Below are 21494 nucleotides of genomic sequence, written 5' to 3' on the forward strand. Positions count from 1 at the left end.
TCCATGCAAGCGCAATTATTTGCACAAAATCCTCAGAAGTCTTCATTACAATACGGCACGGCGGTAGCTTCAGCAGGATAATAGGGTATAAAAAGCAGCTTCGTTTCTACATCGGCTCAGGGGCATGCGCGCAAAACTTCGCTCACGAAAAAAAAAAAAAAAGTCGCATCCGTGGTTATGCCAACAACTCGGCTGCGAATTCAATATTACGGCTAAACTGAAATCAAAGACTAAAGAGCGGCATCGCATGTACAAGGCACCTGACAATGAGCATGCAGCGAATGCATTTCGAAGCGCACGGGCGCGCGCGTCGTCTGCTCCGTCAGCAGTGACGCACTCCGGTTCACCGCAGCGCCACCGCGGCGATCATTCAGCGGCAGCCCCCGCCGCGGCCGGCGGACGACAGACTAGCAATATTTCTAGGGGCCCTAATTCTAGAACACTATACCTGTGGGTGGCTTCGGTCGGTGTTTTTATCTTTTATGATATGGTCTTAAAAGGATTCGTAATCTCAATGGCTTGAAAACTGCTAGCGCCGCAATCTGCTTCAGTTATGGCCCTTACGGTAGACGGTGGCAGCAACAAAAGTAACAGAAAAAAAGCAGAAGTCCTTCCTCATGTCAAAAGCCAATATAATAATTAAAATTTGTAATGTCTGTAACATATAAAACGATAGTACTTTTATATTATGTTTTTGTTTATTAAAACGACCTAAAACAGCAGAGGGGTTACCGTTAAGTTTCTTATTAGAAAAGTCCAAATTTATACTTTTTTTCAACAAGCTAGATTTTTATTCTGTGTCAACTTCCTGTCATTTTTTAAACAAAGTTCCTGGCTCCTTAGCCTTACCTCTCTGATGATTACAGCGCACCAATAACACAGCGGACAAATGCTAAAACACGGAGCACGCTTAACAAAATGGCGAACCGCACGGTAAAGGATGCGCACTCGGTGCGCGGCACAAACCCACAATATTTAGTGGAGAAGATCATCAGATCGCGCATTTACGATTCCCGTTACTGGAAAGAAGAATGTTTCGCTCTTACAGGTGAGTTTTTGTTGACGGCTTCGCCGGTTGCCTTGTATCTTCTGACGTGGCGTGTCCCGTGTGATGCAGCCGAACTGCTGGTGGACAAGGCCATGGAACTGCGCTTCATCGGCGGCGTGTACGGCGGGAACGTGAAACCGGCGCCGTTCCTCTGCCTCCTGCTCAAGATGCTGCAGATCCAACCTGAGAAGGACATCGTGGTGGAGTTTATCCGTCAAGATGAGTTCAAGTAAGACGCGCGCCGGTGCGATTAGGGGTGCTTGTGGCGCGCGGTTCGTTCTTGTAGTTGTGGCTGTTTTCAATCGGGACAGTTGGTCGGGTTCATCGAAATCTCGAACAGGTGAAAGAAATTACCATGCCCACTACGTCAAAAGTTTAGAATTTTCGAGGATGCTTCAACTCAACTTTGCACAATATCTACAAACATTCAACGACACCACCGCTTCCAGTACCCCTTCGAAATGTGATGCCAGTAACAACGTCCGATTTGTCCGGTGCTGACATACATTGTGAGAAAGCCTCAGGGGAAGAATTATTTAGTGGCGACCATTTAAGTATAGGGGTACTTTTTGAGTACCTAAATAAAAACGTTTTCTTTGCGATTCAATCCATGCAACACTCAGTGAGTAGTTGCCGGGTTGCACTGTCTTTCCAGAGACATGAAGCTAAATCCAGAGCTGTACTGATAGGTGTCAACATTTCTTGCACGGAGAGAGAAGTAGCTAAGGATTCGCCTTCAAATCATCGTCATATTCTGTGCTATCAAGTAGACACTGCTTGAAAAATGCTTCTGCTTGGTCTAGTTAGCTATGCCAGGTGTCTCTGCAAGCACTTTCAGGAATTTCTAAATGTAAGGAGGCAAAAAAAAAAATATTTTCAGAAACAAAAACAGCCATGGCATAAAATTTCCTGCAGAACCCATCCATATTAATTAATGAAAACTTTTTAATTAATGTCTGTCTGTTGGAAATGGATGAGAGTTTGAAGCCGTAGACAATATGAAGCCATTTCAACTGAAGCCATGCTGCAGTCACTGCAATGCATCATTGGCAGATATTGTGTCTTCTTCCTGTGAGTCCAATGTTTCGTGCGAAAATCCTCGCATTGCAGATCTTTAAAAAAGGTTTTACGTTGTTTCATAAGCTTATGTTGCATCATCCGTGGCTTTAAACTCCCCCATTGACACTGGCAACCAAACTGCATATATGAAAAAGTTAGAGTTGCTTTTAATTAGTTGTATAATAGAAGAGCCTTGCAGTAAACAGTGTCGGCTGAGGCTGACTTTTTTTTTTTCTGCAAATATTTTGTTCTGATTCTCAACTGGTTGTTTTTACGTATTTTTGAAAGTGTTCACTGAAACATCCGGTATATGTGTATCAAAATTGTAGCCCACTGATATTGCTTTAAATGAAGTTATTGGGGCTAAAATTGTCTCTTCAGACCATCAGTGCCGCTTTGTTTCGGTGCTTTGTTGTCATCCCTGACCGGTATTGGTGTGTTTTGCTTGCCTAGGATGCTACTTGTGTTTCTCTGCTGTCTTCTTGTGACTAGAACTGCCCTGATATATGTCGCACACTTTCAGTGACTGAATATTTTTCTAACCAGACCAAGTGGGCTCCTGTAGTGTATTTTGTATTGCAGCTAACAGGGCTGCCCAATCATCTCTTATGAAATGCTACTCCCTGTGGCCTGTGAAAATTGTTAATATATTCTATTTAAGGCACAAACCTTTGTTGCAAGCATGGTATTTAATGTGAGGCCGAAAAAGTTCCCACTGCTGTCGCTGGTGGTCATTCCATGCTACCAGGCATGGGGGAAGGGTCCTCAAATTTGTTCTGTTGTTTTCTTACCAACTTGGTTAGTACCCCCTCTTCTGGTTAAGCATGTGACGTGACGATTGCCACAGATACGTGCGGGCTCTGGGTGCCAACTACATGCGGCTGGTGGGTAGCTCCCTGGACTGCTACAAATATCTGGAGCCCTTGTACAACGACTACCGCAAGCTGCGTCGCCAGAACCGGGATGGCGGTGAGAGACACCATTTTGACTGTGGCTGCAACTGTGGTTGAACCTTCAATTTGACAAAATCTTTAATATAACAAAGTGCTTGTTTTCATATCTTTGAGTTTGTACAGCACTGTGTACTTTCAGGTTTAGTTAACCAAGTAAAATTTGCCACGCTTTTAGTGCAAACAAATTTCCTTGTCAGCTTGAAGCGAACTGATGCGAAGTCGTGTGCCGCTGGTGCCAAGAGCAAAGTGCGCACCAAGGTGCTCACTTGAGTGTGTGAACAAAACCACGTGTGTCGGATGTACATTTCATAGGACTGCGCACCACATTTGTCGTGTGTATTAGTTTCCGATTCTTGGCAGAACTGGAGAAGTCAGTGTTGTTCACAAAACCATCAGCTGTAACCATCAGCCTTGCACTTCACACCTCACAACATGGCTTCTTCACAGCAGCTGTGATGGTGGGACACAAAGTTATAAAAGTATTTGTCAAGCGAAACGGCAGCGTTAGAAGTGCTTCTTCACCTCTACTCTTAGGGCAAAGCGTGAACTTCCCCCTAATTATTTTGTTAATTCATGTTCGTTTGCACAACGAAGCTTATGCAGTCCCGCTCATTTTTATGATGCGTGCAGAAGCCGCATACTGCTCTCCGGTAAACTGGACTTGTGAAGCCTTTTCTTAAAGCTTAGGCTCCTTGGCAAGCTGTCACTGCGACATGCAAGGACTAATTTTGAAGGGCCTGTTATGCAACACAGCAAAAAAATTTTTTCTCAGCTGAGGAATATTTGTGACAGGAAAACTTCACTGAGTTCCAACTCTGTTTCTTTTTTTCTTTTTTCCAACAAAAGGAAAAAGTCCTAGGAATTAGGGAATGCATGATGTGAGAGTGTACCCCCCAACTTCCTCCTCCAAGAATAGCCCATAAATCTGCCTCTGCAACTGTGCCTGCAACCCAGAATGACAAAAGAGTTCTTGTTGCTAAAAATTGCTGAAAATGTTGCTGAATATTATGAATGTTGCTACAGATTTGCGTGTTCTCTTCGCACGTGCAGAGTACTGCCCATTCAATTTCGCTTCTTAGCCGTCCCATAGATTCAAGGTGCCGCCTGTTCTCTGTGATGCAGCATACGTGGTGGTGCACATGGATGAGTTCATAGACGAGCTCCTGCGCGAGGAGCGTGTAGCAGACATCATCCTGCCTCGGATACAGGTGAGGCCATATTGCCACTTCATGGTCACATCATGGGTGGTTGTTGGAATGTGGTCACACGACGTTACCAGGAGAGCTGCCCAGCCTTAACTACTGCCCAGCCTTACTTCTGACTTGATTGCTCTGCTTCTTCTGGCAGAAGTTGTCCACTGTGCTCTGTGTGAAGTTGGTGTTGTCTGTTTCGTGTCACTACGCAAGAATAGGGCAGCCAGTTTCAACCATTGGCTTCTAACAGGCCTTTGAATATTGAAAAATTTCAGATGAGAATCTGGGGAAAAAGATGCCTTTGCATATCGAATATCTCAGTGAAAAAAAAAAAAGACAACAGAAAATGAAAAGTTAGTTCAGGATTCACATGGTACCAGCAGATAAAATTAACTTATGATTGCATAGAAGCATATACCCTATTTAGTATGAAGTTTACAAAGGATTCCATGCCAGTCTATTGTTATTCCTCTAATTTTTTTTACAGGAAGTACCTTTGAGGGTCCGGAAAAAAAATCTGAATGAACATAAACCGAAAGCTTGAATTATCGAATGAGCCTGAAAAAATTGTCTTATAAATATCTGCACAGTTGTTTTCAGAGTTTGAGATGAAACTGAAAAAGGACGACATTATTTCCTGGTTTCATCTAGTGCTTCGCTTAGCATGCACTGTTGTGAAGGCTCTCTTCGCAAAACAGCTCCTGTCGCGTTATGAGGATGCTTCACTGCACAGTCCACGCTCTCAAGCATTGCAGTGAAGCGCTCAGTGCAGTGAAACTGTGATGAATTCAAAAATATTCTATGCATTTTTTAATATTCAAATACAAATCAAATAGCAAACATATTCTGTTCGTTTTTGAAATTTCTAATACTCCAGACCCCTACTAGTAACATTTCAACATATTGCGTCCACAGCCAGAATCTGCTGACTTTGCATGCCCTAAGGTGCAATAGTAGATAAAATAAAATCTCTTACAAGAGACACTCAAGGAACCCGAAAAAGATGTCTCTTGTAAGGACACTTGTAGCCAAAAATTCTTACCAACTTGTATGTGTGGCAGTTTAGATTTCCTTATCTAGATTCTATTTCATATCAGTGACCTGTTTTGTTGCAATATGTCGGAAACCAAGAACGAGTGCCTCCTCTTGACTGGGAAGTCAAAACGTGCCCATTATTTCAGCCACTGTCATCACATTCCTGTGTGATTGAAACAACAGGGACATTTTGGTCTTGTCTTTATGTATTCCTACCCTTGTTTTCTTGCACCATTGTATCCCGTTAACAATGTCTCCGTTTTCAGTACACGCAGCCTATTTGCCTTTAGGGAGTGGTATTCTGATGATGCAGGCCAACCTCATTTCGTCCGCCATGTCACGCTTTGCCAACATTAAGAAAAGGTGGATTTCTGGAAACATATTTATAGCGCTAGTATCGTTTTACAAGCAAATACTTGCTGTTTCAAAATTGCACAGCCTAGCTACATTGCAGCTCAACCCGCCGCTGTGGCTCCGAAGTTAAGGTGCTCGGTTACTGAACCTGAATTCCGAGGTCTGACCACGGCCGCAGCAGCCGCTTTTCGGTGGAGGCAAAACACAAAAGTGTCTGTGTGCTTTGCGATGTCAGTGCACCTTAAAAGATCCCCAGTTGGACGAAATTACTCCGAAGCCCTCCACTGCGGCACCCCTTTCTCTCTTTCCACTTTCATTTCCTCCCTTTCCTTATGGCAGGGGTCAGATGTCCACAGAACAAGTGTGACAGACACTTGCACCTTTCCTTTCCTGTAAACCAATTTTACATTGCCACTCAGACAAATGATGAAGAATAATGGTACGAATAGCACTTTCAGGTTTGTAGGCTTTGTACGTAACTGGAGAACTGACAAGTGGTTGTGCTACAAATTTTGCAGAAGCGGCAAGTTCTCGAAGAGAATGGTGAGCTGGAGCCCCGAGTCAGTGCTCTTGAAGATGACCTGGATGACGTGGACTCGGCTGAGGAGGACATTGAGGAGCTGCCAAAGGTGAGCTTTCTCTCTTTCTGGGTTTCCAGGCAATCGCCTTTTGTTCGATGGCATTGTTTTGCATGCCCGTTCACTTTCTAAGGGAGGGCCCACCACTGAAGGCTGCCTAGTGGGGGTTTTTTGCGTTTTTTTTTTTCTTTTTTTCTTTTTTTTTTTAACTGTGCCTGGGAGGTCAGTTGCAGCTGCCCAGCTGTCACTGCTAGCATAGCCGACGTTCACTGCTACTATTCTCCTTTTAGTGTGACAGCACTAACTCAGGATGTCTAACCGGTTCACCATTTCCTGCATTGTCGAATTGGCCGGCACTGCCAACTTTGGCTTTGCCCTTAAATGCTAACTGCAAAAACAATTTTCTCTGCAAAAAGGGTTTTTTAGTATAGTATGTGAAGGGAGAGCACTAAAAGGGAAATGCAGCATTCTTAACCGAAGTCAATGTTTCAGGAATTGTTCACAAAAAGTGCTGCTTCTGAAACTGAAATTGGAAAAAGTGCGGCCATTACTAAGAGCCAGAAATGACATAGAAATCGGTACAATCGGGCCCTTGGCCACTCTAGTTGTAGCATACTGGCAGCTTGCTGCTTCTTGCAGAAACCTCATCAAATGGACAGGGGCTTTGTTCGGGTGCTGTGAGAGACGTGAGCATCGATTCGATCGTATGATTTTACAGCATTGTTAACAAAAGCCAACCTTCAACGTGGACCACAGTTTGTTTTGTCCTATGTTTTGCGTACATCTGAGACGCATGCAACTCGCACGTTACTTGTACGCCACATGCGTCAGTGCTCCTGGCAGCTGCACACGGTTTCAGCTTGGTATTCATGGCGGAAATTATAAAAACTTCAGCAGAATTTTAAGGAAACGTAGCACCACCAAGCCACTCTTGGGCTGCTCAAGCTCTGGATTGCACGCCATCCTCAAACCGTTCACACGCAATGGGCCTGGGTCGGCGAGGCATCTCAAGCACCCTTTTCTTTCTCATATTAGGTGAATTGTCCAACTCTGCGACACGCCGCTAGGTGCACGCGTCGTCTGCCACACATTTTGAAACTCTTGTCAGTGCAGAAATAGTTTCCTGCAGAGTGTGGAACTTCGTCTGGATTAGTTGTAGGATCGAAATAAAATTTAGCTTCAGTTGGCCCTTAAGATTGGAGCGTGAGATCAGAGTCCAGCCTTCCAGGATCTTTAGATCCCGTGCTAGACATGCTGCCCCTAGGCCATACAGGCACGTTTGTATGGCAAGTTTAGAACGAGACTTCACATCTGTGTCGTGCGTGGCAACTTTCGCAGCATTCATCACTGTCCTCACGAGCGTACCTGTGGCAGGTGATGGAGAGAAGACACCAACGTTCCTACACTTGATAAATGGCACTAAAGTAGTGTTTTTGCACATTATAGTAGGTTTAGCCAAGTGTTATGCTCCTCTGAAATATCTTTTCCTGCCAATTTTGTCATTGCGGCCTGGCGTAGAAAAAGTGCCTCGTGTAGAAGTGAGGACTTTTATGATACCCCAGCCATCTGAGAGAAACTGGTGAAGCATACGCTTGTTTACTCTTGCTTCTCTCGTATAGAGGCTGCTGCAACATCACTTTGTCTGACTTCTACTGTATTTACACGATTTTAAGTCGACTTGAATGTGAGTCGACCCCCCAAATTTCATGTTACCAAAATAAAAAATAACGTACCGGTGAATGCTTTCCACAACAAAAATTTGTTGCTTGACCGTACAACTCGTCTCCACTTCAGATCACGTATTTTGGTAATATACGCTGTAAGCTTGGCCCCCAGCTGTGAATAGAGTCCAGACTCTATCCCTCAGAACCCTCTTCGCTTAACATGACAGCTTGAAATTTTGTCTCGCTGCCACCGCTACTCCCGCATAACCAATTCAGATGCTTCAAACTTGTGGCCCACAGCGCAGTTGTTTCTCCGGAATAAATGATAGCCGCCTTCCTAAACGCTGCAGTGAATGAGCGCCGAATACTTTTTGGACTGGAGAGCTCGTGAAAAAGCGCGCGGCCGGCCGCCAAGTCAAAGGTGCGAACCCAATGAATGATCGGTGTCTGCTCTTCCATCGACCATCGACGCTTCCTAGAAGTGCCGCTGTGTCACATGATCCGAAGAGACTGGCATGCAAAAGGCGAGCGTCTCCGCGATCGGAATAGCAGTTCTTCTGTAGGCTATTGATGCTCCCATACTTTGTTTGCACTGCACAGTAAAAAGTAAAAAAAAAAAAAAAATAATAATTTTTGAGAAGTATGTTACATTTTTATCTTGCTTGCTTTTGATTGTAAGCTGACCCCCCCACTTCGGATTTTCATATTTTATAAAAGGGGCCGACTTTCAATCATGTAAATACGGTACTCAAGGGGGCACCTTATCTGTCATGTGCCTCTTGCAAATGAGAGCTCAGTAGTCAGCTGCAATATGGGAGCCCAACTACAGTTGATTTGCTTCACCAATTGATCCCCATATAGCAATATGGGGCTGAAACGTGGAGGTTAACCAAGAGAGTTCTACTTAAGTTGAGGACAACCCAGAGGGCTATGGAACGAAAAATGGTAGTGGTAACATTAAGAGATAGAAAGCGTGCAGAGGGGGTCAGAGAAATAACTCAAGTTACCGACATTCTAGTGGAAATTAAGAAGAAGAAATGGACATGGGCAGGACATGTGGTGCGAAGAGAGGATAGTCGATGGTCGCTCAGGGTAACAAACTGGATTCCAAGGGAAGGAAAGCGTAGCTGGGGGCGGCAGAAAGTTAGGTGGGCGGATGAGATTAAGAAGTTCGCAGGGGTCAAGTGGATGCAGCTAGCACAGAACCGGGTTAAGTGGAGAAATATGGGAGAGGCCTTCGCCCTGCAGAGGGTATAATCAGGCTGATGATGATGATGACCAATTGATCACTTACTTCAGCAAAGGAATTCACTTCACCACGCCTCTTCGCTTCAAGCACCGTTGTGACACCTGGCACAACGTGTTTCGAGAATCCCTCGTACATACTTCTTTCTTGGTCGTCCAAGTTGACTAATTTCTTTTTTTTTTTTTTTTTTTTTTTTTTTTTTGCAATGCACAACTCCACCCTAAGCGGCAGTAGCCTTTTCCACTTGTAGCATGCACTCATGTCAGTCATGCATTTCACAGCACACACACTTTCGCGGCAATGTGGAGAGACCATGGGCTTTAACAACACTGCGTGCCTGCTTTTTCCGATTTTGAAGGAAACTGTTTCTGTGATATGCATAGGGTAGCCTTCTTAACATTCTTACCATCTTTGCCCAAGCAGTTTTGTCAGATGCATCTTTTTGTGGAGAAAAACAGTAATTGTGGATGTCCGCTTTGGTGCACGGGTGTAAATTTGTCGCCAAAAGATTATAGATTCTCAGACTGGAATTTCTCTTTTTTCTGGCGAGACAAGCTAGTTTGCTGGATGGCCTGCAAACATAATGTAGCCTGCATGTTCCACCATTTGTAATGAACACGCAGTACTGCTCTGGGGGCGGTGACAGTGTTGTGGCTGGGGGTGGATCACCCTGTACATCTGTTTAATCTGTACACTAGTGAACAGTCAGCATGTCCGGGTGGATTTTCTACATGTCTTTACGCATATTTTTAATTTTTTTTGGCAGGTGACCCTAAAACCTCCATATTTTTACACCAAATAATTGCATTTATCGAGTGTATTAATTTTATGTATCCTGTATGTGTATTTTCCTCGCTTTTTTTACATGCATCATTCTCCTGTAGTAATTTTGTTACATGTCAATGCCACTGCTTTGTGTAACACTTTGTAAGGGGTCTCCGAGCCCCGTCAAGCTGCAAAAGCAGCTTTTTGCCAGGAGATCTCTCCAGTTGTACTGGTGAAATAAATAAATAAAAAAAAGAACACTTGCTGGTTGTGTCGACAGGAAAAGCACAAGTCAATGTTTTTTTTTTTTTCTTTTTTTTTTTCGATTCTGCATGTCTTAAAATTTTGTCCATGACTGCTGCATAATGAGCATAAGAGACCCCTCAAGTGCCTGCAAATCTACTCCAAACTATATGCACACACCACCTGACTAGAACCAGGCGTGCTTCGTCATGCAGTCTGGAGTAAATCTGCGTGCCCTATCAGAGACCTCTTTGCTCACGATGCAATCGGAATCGGATATATCGAATCATTGCTTATATTACGTACTGAAGCATCCTTGTGAAAATCCCATGAAAAGTTATCAAGCACTACTGTGGGCCTTTATCGAACTCCTGTAGGCAAGACATTCAATATATCTCAAGAGGCATGTCTCGTAATGTTGCTGTTGCAATCACTTTTAAACTAAAAAAAAAATAAACTAGAATTGTGCAGAAGCATTTGCTGTAACGAAAAATTTGGTATGAATTTTATACACGATTCTGTATACCGGTTTATTGCGCAGTAAAAACCTGTATACAACTGCGTAGAGCTGTTGTGTATCGCTGCTGAAGGCAGTACAATTTCGAAAGGACCAGAAAAAATGTTCTAATGAATTGAAGGCTCGGATTATCAAATGCGCCTGAAAAAACTGCCAAAAGCCTTTGGCATCACGATAATGTTTACTGATCAGCATCTGCATGATTGTTTTCTACTTGAGAGATGAAACCCTAGTGACAACATTTGTTGCCCAGTTTCGTTAAGTTCTGTACGCACTGTCAGGAAGGCCACCTCTGTGCTTTTGCAGTACGATGCAGAGGCAGTGGTTCTTTTTCACAAAACGGCCCCACTAGTTTTTGAGGATGCTTCATCGCACAGTAAACGCTGTGAAGCATTGTGGTGAAGTGCGCAGTTTCAGTACAAGTGAGCATTAGAACAGTGCGCTGCAATCCCAAAAATAAAAACAGTGACAATGCCGAGCAGCATCTGAAACAGCGCGACTGACCGACTTGTGCGCCCACTCGTAGTCTCAAGATGACACGGAGCTCAGGAAAGCGGAACCGAAACTGCGCAACTAAGCTATATGTCGGAAATGAGGAACTTTCAGTCTCCGTTGCGCCTGCCTTAACGCACGAGATATGTGCGGGCGACACTGTTCCATGCAGTTTGCGGTGGGGGAGGTGTGTTTCACTGATTGCTGGTGGCGTGAGTCGTACCTTGACACGATCCCCTCTCGTTGTCAACTATTGCGAGCCCGCTCATGTTCGAATTAACGAGTGTGCAACCTTACATGATCGCCGGCCGGAACTCTACTTTGAACCGTCAAAAACGAGATAGTACTGCTGTCTCCAAAGACTTCCGAATACTTGGCTGTGTCCGAATATTCTACAGCTGTTAGTGTTTAGAAATTTTTGAATGTTCAGAAATCTCCTGAGATCAACTTTCCAAATCAGATACGAATTGAATGACAAACATGTGGGATTCATATTTGAAATTTGGAATATTCGCACACCCTTACTATTAAGTAAGACCAAGAAAAATAAGGGAACAGACGTTGCTTAATAGATGCACTGGGCATAATGCTTGGGTGCTGCGTCCAGCTTGGTGGTCTCCCGCTGAAAAGAGGTAGGACGAGCAAAGAACTTGGTAGCGCCTTTTGCAGTGACATTGGTGGCATCAAACAGAAATAATTGAAGTGCAGCAGGAGACGCCTCGTGGTGGATTAAGTTAGGATAATGCTAATTGCGTGCAGAAATTAAGCAGTACTTGGCGAGTTGAGATGCCATGCCAGCTTGGGTTCTTTGGAGCTACCTCTATTCATATGAGCAGCAAGTAAACACTGCTTAGTACTGGTTATAGGCCAGCCACCTAGCTTTTGGCATTAGTTCAGTAATAGCTAGTCAGCATATATCAAGATATAGTCGAACCAGGATATATCGAGCTCAAAGGGGATCGCGAAATAGTTCAATATATCGATGATTCAATGTACAAAAATCGGCTTGAGATGCTGCTGGCGATCATGAAAAATTATACTCAATTTGTCGCGTAATCAACCCACTCGCATAATGAACCCACCTTCCACTTTCGCCCCCGAGAATTTAAAAAAAAAAACTAAACGTTAAGGCCGGTTCACGTGCAAGTGGTTGAGCGAACTAATCGATGAGCGGCAGCGACATAACGAAAAATTTCCAACTTGTTGGAACTGCGTCGCTTGTACTGCCGCAGCAGCTCAAAACAGGTTTTGGCGTCGCCGCAGCAGAAATCGCGCATGTTCTCACTTGCATGTGAAAATTGCAGTCTGTGGCACGTCCCTCTGTTTTGGCCGTTGCATCCGCAGCTCATTTATTGGCAGCATGCCCAGATGCTGTGCAGCGATGTCACGGCGTGTTTATCTTGTGACTATACTTGTGGTAGTTCTTGCAGTGGTGGGTAGCGAAGGCAGAGTGCCCAGGATGGCTTGATTGCACAGACCTGGTTCGGTTTATCACGCCACGCTTGGAACAGGTGTAGTCCACTGCCATTAAATCATTGGAAAGCGTGATAGCTGCAAATGCCGTTTGCAGTGAACAGTGCTAAAACCGGTGTCATGATCGCAGCTGACCGCATGCTTTCGTTGATTCATAGATGCAAGAATGGACGACTCACAAAAAAAAATCGCTGCTTCTTAACGTCCGCAGCTACCATAGCTTGCGCTGTGCCACACATTTAGCATGACGACAAGGATGGACGACTCTCGCCAAAAAAGCTTCTTAATGTCCGCAGCTGCCATAGCTTACACATGTTCAGCACGACGGCACGAGATGCGTATCGCACGACACCCGTCACCCACAGGGTGTTACAACACGCACTTAAGAAAGCGTGCGATGTTCTATCTGCCAGGGGCTGAGTTGGTTTGTCGGCGCAATGCATAGTGCGTGCTCCTGCAAACGAAGGTCAAGAAAGAGAGAGCAAGGAGGGAGAAAGCTCGGCAGAAAAATGGGCCTACCCTTGCACTTCGCTCTATCGCGTTTTTTCCCTCACCCAAACAACATGGCTGCATTGGCTGCGTCTGCTCCAAACCCTCTCGTTCTGTCACGCACATGGCTTGCAAGCGTGGCGTGCTGCCGCGCTGCGAGCGATTCCCGCAGATGCACGCGCCTCTGGGGAAAGGGCGCTGCACTACCCTAGACCAGCCGTCGCCGAACTGTTCTCTCTCATTCTTTCCGCGCGTGGCTTGAAAACGTCACGCGGCAAACGGCCGAGGGTAATGCAATCATCTTGGAAGGCGCGACTTCCAGTGCGTGGTGCGGAGTTTGATATATCGAACGACCGGTGAACTCGAGGTCAATATATGATGCAGCTTTCCTATACTTTTGCATGAGATTTTCAAACGGATATTCCGTGAGTTGGATATAACCAAAATTCAAATGATCTGGGTTCTATATATCCAGGTATGACTGTAAGTATATTAGTTCGGCGATGCTTGCCATATAAATGTACACTGCATACTGATGGTCACATTCTTGTTGTTCTTTTCACACAGGCACCCAGTGACCCAAAGAAGGATGCCCAGAGGCACCGGTCATCCCAGTCACAGCACGTGTCGGCCAGCAACAAGAGCACAAGTCGCTCGGCGCACACTAGAGGCGACCACCGTGACAAGGCGCCACTTAAGGAACACCGCGACTTCCGAGACACGAGGGACTTCCGAGACACGAGGGACTTCCGGGACACGAAGGACTTCCGGGACACGAGGGACTTCCGGGACACGAGAGACTTCCGGGATACAAGAGACTTCCGGGACACAAGAGACTTCCGAGACGCGAGAGACTTCCGGGACTCGAGGGACTTCCGGGAACCGCGAGATATCAGGGACTCCAGAGACTTCAGGGGAGAGGGACGGGACTTCCGTGAGCCCAGGGACAAAGATTACCGGGATCACCGAGAGAAAGATTACCGAGAGCACAGGGACAAGGACTATAAAGACAAGGATTACTATGATAAGGACTACAGGGAAAAGGATAAGGATTACCGAGAGAAGGATAAGGACTATCGGGAGAAGGACAAGGACTATCGAGAGAAGGACAAGGACTACCGAGAGAAGGACAAGGACTATCGAGAGAAGGACTATCACGAAAAAGAGAGCCGGGACCATCACAGCCGGCGGCATCGAGACCAAGGGGACAAGCGAAAGTCCAACAAGTGAACTGAAATGTGACGAGAGTGAATCTGTGAGGGGTGTGCGTGTGCAGTTCGAGGCTGCTTCACTCCGCGTATGTGCTGTTGGAGTGCTTGCGTCGAGCAGGTAATTTGAAAACGCCAGTGCTGTGCAAGTTGTGGAGCAGGGGGAAAGTATAAACGCCAGACTGGTACACTGGAAGCACCATAAGTTTCTTTGGAAACCATTATAAAGACTGTGTATGTGTACTATTCTATAGAGTCCCACTGCACGCCTTTCCAGTTAAGCTGCTACTAGGCATTGCCATATTGTTGCTGGACTGCTTTGTGCACTTGGCACTAGCATGGTGGAAGCAGCGGCAGAAGCAAATTTGCAGCATCCAGAGGGGAGGCATTTCAACGTATCTACCACAAGATGGAAAGGTGTGTAATGTTATAAAAATGACATAGTAAATTGAAACCGGGATCCCTGTGGCTTTGTTTTTTATGCTGTATGTTTTTTTGTTTACTTATACAAAATACATTTTTATTAACAAAACGCTTGTAGTAGTGAACAGTGTTTGGTCATTGTGATACATTGTGTGGAGTAATATCACCGCGGCACAAGTGCAGTTTACCTTATCTCAAAGCCGCAGATGCATAACAACGTAATGCTAGGCCAAGACTGCACAACGAGTGGATCCGGTGAACAGTAAAAACAGCACTTAGCAAAGTGGCTTCGCTGGCTTGCTCGCGATGTGCTTTGTGAAGCCAACTTCAATTTCTTAGAAGAGGGACCGTGAGGTTAAGTGCACAGCGCACATGGAAGAAAACGCTTGTCTATATGAGCCTATAAAATAGACAGTTTGGACTGTTGACAAAGGAGAAGCAATGAAATGGCAGGGGGGTAGGTTACGAAAAAACTAGGTGAAAAGTCATACTATTGCGCATTGTAAAGCACGATGCAGTGATAAAGCTGCACTGGAGAGTTTGGTGACGCAAACCTTTCATTTTCATTTTTCAAGACAGGCAGGAGGAGGAGGCAAAAATTCATTTTACGAAGAATTTGAGGCACACAGGCCTCCTGGGTCTCCGCACGACCCCACTCGTGATCTAAACGTTCATGTGATGTTGGTTCATGACGTATGCGGCCCGACTGACGACAATCTTCTGCCTGGTTGGGTCCGCTGACCGCAGTGAGTGACATGTGGAAATAAAAGTAAATCATAAAGCACAAACTGGAACTTTTCTGAACTGGTTCTGAACCACCGCCAAATGATATATTTATGAGCATCCTTATAGTCACACCACCACCAAATGATATAATGCTGTAAAGATATTTGCTGATCCGTGCACACTACAAAAGAGTTGTACTAATGCTTAAGAATTTTTGGGCTGCATTTTCAACATATGCTGTATTGCACATAGTTTTTGTAGCAAAAGCTACAGTGGCCGCAATGCTACGATTTCGCCGTGGCACCAATTTTCATTGTGTTGCACCGCTCTCACCGCCGCTGCCTAGCAACCACATCCTCGCCACCTGTGTATATATGACCAGAGCATTTCGCCGTGTATAAGACAGGCCACTAGTGCACATTTGAGCTATCGCTCTACTAGCTTCAAGCGTCTGTAAACCTAGAAAAGCATCACCTCCTCGATTGCCGCTTTCTAGCTCACTGTTGGTTCATTTATCACCATTTCTGTGGGGCGGCGAGGTCATGGAGAGTTTTAGAATAGGGTAATTTTAACGCTCTCATTATGTGACCCCATTACGCGCGTGCACTCTAAAACTCGCTAATATTCAAAGTGGACTTTCTCACCTATTAATTTACCGACTAAATGCAATATTAGATCATTACACCACTATGCCTCTCCTTTATAGCGTATCATACACAGTGCTTAGTGTGGCTCCATCGGGGGTGTCTCTTGTGCACGGTTCGAGCCCAGGGCCCATATTCTGAATTCGCGTAGCTATCGAACTGACCTCTCGTCATCTGATTGGTCAAAACACCGGAACCAGGTGTTGCCAATATCGAACCGGAAGAGGTGGCATCATCATGTTCGGCATTTCCGCCAATCAGTTGACTAGAGGTCAGGGAGATAGCGACACTTTCGATAACGACGCAGACTCGGAATACGGGCCCTTGTGGAAAGAAAGATAGAGGGGTAGAGAAAACGGCTGGTGGCCTACCTCGCGCATTGTTTTATGCAAATTTAAGGGCAGAAATCATTTTTCTCCTAGTCGGGTTTTACAAAATGTCCTAATAGTTTCTAAATAAAAGTTAGAGAAATTGCTGAAACAACAGGGAAGGAATGTTCCGACATCTACTGATAAGCAAAAATTTGCTGACGATTATGTTACTTCCTAATGCGAAATTTGAGCACAGCTCATCAGCTGTTCCAGCTTTTCGATAGGTTTAGGCAAAGAATGCGAGCAAGACATGTATGTACAGTTAGACAACTGTATTTTTTACACATTCCTTCAAGAAACACTGCACTCTTGACTGTCTAAAGAAAGCTTTGTAGATCAGGAGGTCGCGGGTAGCACGGCACGCGTGTGCCTGACTGATCCCGCTAGCGAGTCAAGTCAACAAGGCTCTGCGTTTCGGCTTAGGATGAACGCGCCGTGGTCCGCTTATGCTGAGCCGGCGCTTCGGCAACCGAAGAACGCCTTCGCCGCCACGCAAGAGGGGGATACACGCTGCCGCGAACGGTGGCGGCAGGAGCGCGCGCTGCGTCAGCTGCGAGCTGGTTACAAGGGATCGCGACGCCGCCGCGAAGCGCAAGAACGCGCGCCAAAGTGCTGCGCTCTAAAAAAGTGGAAGCCTGCTCAGTTCAGTTGTGTCCGACTCTTCGTGATCCTATAGACCATATCATGCCACGCTTTCCGGTCTCTCACCATCTTCCTAACATCACATAACTTCATCTGCAGTGCCTCGAGGATGCCATCTAACCATCGCATTCGCTGCCTACCCCTTCTCCGGTGACCCTCAATCTTTTCCAACATAAAATCTTTCTCCAGCGACTCCTCTCTTCTCACCAGATGACCAAAGTAGCTGAGCTTTAACTTCAGAATTTGACCCTCCAATGAGCAGCCAGGGTTTATGTTCGACAATATCGACTGATTTGATCTTCTGGCCGTCCAAGGAACTCTCAAGAGTCTCCGCCAGCACCACAATTCAACCACGTCAACTCTTCGGCGGTCAGCCTTCTTCACAGTCCAACTCTCGCATCCATACATCACAACTGGAAAGATCATAGCACGAGTTATACGGATCTTGGTTGGCAGGTTGGAAGCCTGCTACTTACGTTAAAAGGAACAAATTCGCAGGGTAAGATCACTTCCTTTGTATTCAGATCTGCGGCCCGTAGGCCTGGTCCGAACCCGACACCAGTGCAATGTCGTACCGTCCCGTGGTACCGGAGGAGCGGGCTCCATCGCAGGTACCTCTTTACAAAAATAAACTAATATCTGTGACCCCTTAAGGCCAGTATCAGATATTAAGCTGATAAGAACAGACACACACGTCCGAAGCTAAGGCCGAGAAGAGATAACCTGTAGGGTGGTTGGTCGCGACTGTAGAAAGAATGCATAGAAAATGCACGGGCCTGCTACTGTGCTCTGTAGATGAGCCACCTCCGCTGCCTCGTGCAGACAGAGGAGTAAAGAAGAGGGGGAGAAAGACGCGTGTTGCAACGGCAGTCGTTCACCGAAGTGGTAGGGGTGCAATGACAGCCTTCACCAGATAAAAAATTAGGTGGCTGTTATTGTGGCCGTAGGAAGAAGGAAAAGAACCTGTACTGGCCTGCTACTGGCTCTGTAGCTGAGCCACGTTCGCTAACTCGTGCGGACAGAAGAGAAAATAGAGAAGAAAGAAAAGGAAGATGGAGAAAAAATTGGAGGCTTGTTAAGCAGCTGCCTCAGTGTGGATGGGGCTAAGTAACGGAGACGTGGTTTTAGGTTAATCGTCGTACTTTATTCTTTGCAGCCCGACAAACACACTCTTATGGTCCGTAAATGCATGACTTGGTTTGCACGTCACTTATTCTGTATTGTCTTTGAGCATTTCTACACAACACCAAGTCTAAACTGTTTCCCCTTATCGGTTTCCGTAGCACGCTGCAGCCTTCGTTTTGCATTCCTATTATTAACGTCCTTAGCGTTTAGAGGCATCTTGACCGCATACACGTCCGGCGCAAAGACGCTGGCGCGGTTGCGGGCACAGAGACTGACGCGACGGCGGGCGCGCGCCGCTTCATCCCTGGCGTGACGTCACATATCACGTGATGCAGCCATGGTTGCGCCGCCGCCGCGGCGGCGCGAACCATAGTCGTTCGCTCGAGGTACCCATGGGCAGTCCTAGCGCCTTCTTAACGCATCTTCGAATAAGGCAGTCTAACTACTCTTTTTCGCCGGCCTTGATGTCCAGGTAGGGCGTGGCGTAACTGATTCTGCTTATTACGTATGCCTGGATTAGTTTTAGTAAATTTCTCTCCTTGAGGCCTCTTCCTTTAGTGGCGACCTTCCTCAAGAGCCCGAGGGTTTGCATCGCTTAACTTCCTAATTTTTTCAGGACCTCTCCGTTATGGCCGTGGGATTGAATGACCATCCCCAAAATCCTGATCTGATCTACTTTTGGCATCGGTTTGCCCTCCACCTGAATATGAAACTTCCCGCTATTATTGCAGCAGAGGTACTTTGGGTTATAAACGAACAACTCAGATTTATGCGGGGAGCACGAAAGTCCCCTTTTAGCTGCGTAAACGACAGTGATATCGGTCGCTGCCTGTAGGCGTTCCTCCGTACTCGCATCGCTCCCATGGTTAATCCAGAGGTTAATATCGTCCGCATACATGCTAAAATTTAGCCCCTTGATTTGGTTAAGTTTACCCGGGAGGCCTCTCATTGCCACGTTGAATAGGAAAGGCGATAGCACTGAGCCCTGCTGTGTGCCTTTGCTTCCTAACTCTATCATAGGAGATTCTAAATTTTGAAATATCATGCAGGCTTTTCTGCCCGATAAAAAGTCTTTTATGTAGTTATACGTTCTCTCCCCTACTTCGAGCCCTTCGAGGATAGCCTCGTGCTTGACATCGTCGATGGCCTTGGTGAAGTCTAGGCCCAGGATCAGGATTTGTTCCATGTCTTTCTCCTCCTGTCTTCACTTTTACGCTGACAAAATATGCACTCTACTTATTCCTCCAATCTCGTTAAGTTACGAGGGAGGGGGAATGTACACGGGGGAATGAGGGCACGTGTACTTTTCGGTAAAGAGGATGCTAAGATGGGAACAGCGGAACAGGCATCAAAAGGGATCCTGGTGGGGGGCACATTAGTGTTTGGAACTTTGTGTGTGAGATGGTAAACTTTTCTCTGCTTAGCTTTCTCAGAATCGTCTTGTGTCCAATGTATCTGGATGCTTATCTTTGTTTTTTTTTATTGAGTGCGTGGATTTCCTGGGTAACACATAGCGTCTTTGTCACTTTCTTCAGTTGTTTTATGGCGGCTAAGGAGTCTGTATAGATGTGGGCTTCTGTTATGGAATCTTTTTTATTTATGGCCTCCATAGCATCGCGGATTGCATAGAGTTCCATCACAAGCGGGTCCGGGTATTCTGAAACATATTCTTTATGTACCTTTAGTTCGCTGTGTGTTGGACTAGTAGCTGCTGTTCTACCGCTATTTTTTATAATTGATGCGTCCGTATATGCAATGCAGGTACCTGGAAGTGCATCAACCAGAGGTCGAGATGCCAGCTTTTCTTTGCGACGAAGCCGAGTGGTCTTGTTTGTCGTTATAGTCGTGAATTCCCATGGAGGGGGGTCAGCCATTGATGTTGTTTGAACTGCCACTTCGTTTTACAAGGATGCTATGGGCATAACGTACTTTCGCTTCATATCCCTTGTTGCCTCTCGTTGTTCAATTAATTCTGTCAACGTATATATATATATCTGTGCAAACTCTCGAAGAATAGGGATAGAGGTAAGTTTTGGTAAGGCCGTGATAGTGCGCATTGCGTTTCTATTTATTGTTTCCAATTTCGCCCACTGCCGCCTCGTGAGTCTTTGGAATTGGGTCTGGTATAGTATCCTCGGCTGTAACACCGATTGTACAAGACTTCTTGCCATGTCCGCTCGAGCTCCTCCTCCCCTAGACGAGATGCGTTTTATCAAGTTTAAGGAAGTCGAAGCTAGGTTTTTCACCTTATGAAGCCATTGTGTTCCTTTGCCGGATTTGTGAATTTCTAGGCCAAGAACTCTCAACTCGTCCACCTCTTCCAATGCCTGATTTTCAATATTTAGGCTGACTTTTTGTGTTGCCAATTGTTTTCTTCCGTTCTTGTTTGCAACATGAATGTAACTGGACTTTTGAGGTGACAATTCCAGACCTGCATATTGGACGTGCTCAGCAGGCGCGTAGCTAGGGGGGGGGGGGGGGGCTTATGGGGCTTCAGCCCCCCCCCCCCCCCCCCGAATTGTTTTCGTGCTGTCATGCACCGCCGACCAAAACAACCACCGGCGCTCGAAAGCATTCTGGGTTTTGTCTACAATATCTTTTTCCGGTTCGTTCGAAAATACATTTCGGCACGAACATTACGAACTTGGGGGCTACATTTCGTAGCAACGCCCATGCAGACGGAGTCACGTAAAGCAAGGAACCATTTCCGAGCACTAAGTTTCAAGGGCGTTGAGATAGCGAGCGGGCTCGTCGCGTCAACTCGCGCCGGCCGCGGAGGAGGGGGTGGACGTCGAAACAAGACAGGTTTCCATTCCCGCTCAGTGTTTCAAAGGCGGTATTTCCCTCGCCCTCAAAGGAGCCTTCGATAACGTCTCCCACGAAACTATCCTAACTGAACTTAACCGAATGAATTGCGGTGAGCGCATTTTTAGATATATAAAGACTTTCCTTACAAATCGCACGGCCACCATTGGAATCGGAGAAGTGCGAACTAATTCGGAAACGGTCCCAAATCGCGGAACCCCGCAGGGCTCCATCATCTCCCCTTCACTTTTCAACATTGCAATGCTACCCATTGCAAGGGCTCTACAAGACATTCCAGATATCGGCTACACTATCTACGCCGACGACATTACGATCTGGACAATTACAGGATCTCTGGCCACTAAAGAACAAACTCTACAACGGGCGGCCCTCCAGTGTGGAAACACAAGCGGCGCGTTGCAACCTACAATTCTCGCCGGA

At 46.0% G+C, this 21494-nt stretch overlaps 1 protein-coding gene and 1 non-coding gene across 2 annotated transcripts; one reads left to right on the plus strand and one right to left on the minus strand.

The window, feature by feature from the left end:
- The first annotated feature begins 887 nt into the window (after positions 1–887).
- Prp38 (pre-mRNA processing factor 38) lies at positions 888–14785 on the plus strand. Its single transcript, XM_084576291.1, has 6 exons — positions 888–1048; positions 1118–1277; positions 2955–3076; positions 4183–4268; positions 6161–6271; positions 13677–14785. Exons 1-6 carry the CDS (start codon positions 919–921, stop codon positions 14337–14339), a joined length of 1272 nt encoding a protein of 423 aa, XP_084432417.1. The 5' UTR covers positions 888–918; the 3' UTR covers positions 14340–14785.
- A 2874-nt stretch (positions 14786–17659) lies between these two features.
- LOC146181205 (U2 spliceosomal RNA) lies at positions 17660–17843 on the minus strand. The gene has a single exon (XR_014700458.1). It is a non-coding gene; the product is annotated as a U2 spliceosomal RNA (small nuclear RNA).
- Positions 17844–21494: the final 3651 nt, after the last annotated feature.

This window comes from Amblyomma maculatum, chromosome 8, assembly GCF_055883805.1.
Source record: "Amblyomma maculatum isolate TAMU_Amacu chromosome 8, ASM5588380v1, whole genome shotgun sequence".
Classification (NCBI taxonomy): Eukaryota; Metazoa; Arthropoda; class Arachnida; order Ixodida; family Ixodidae; genus Amblyomma; species Amblyomma maculatum.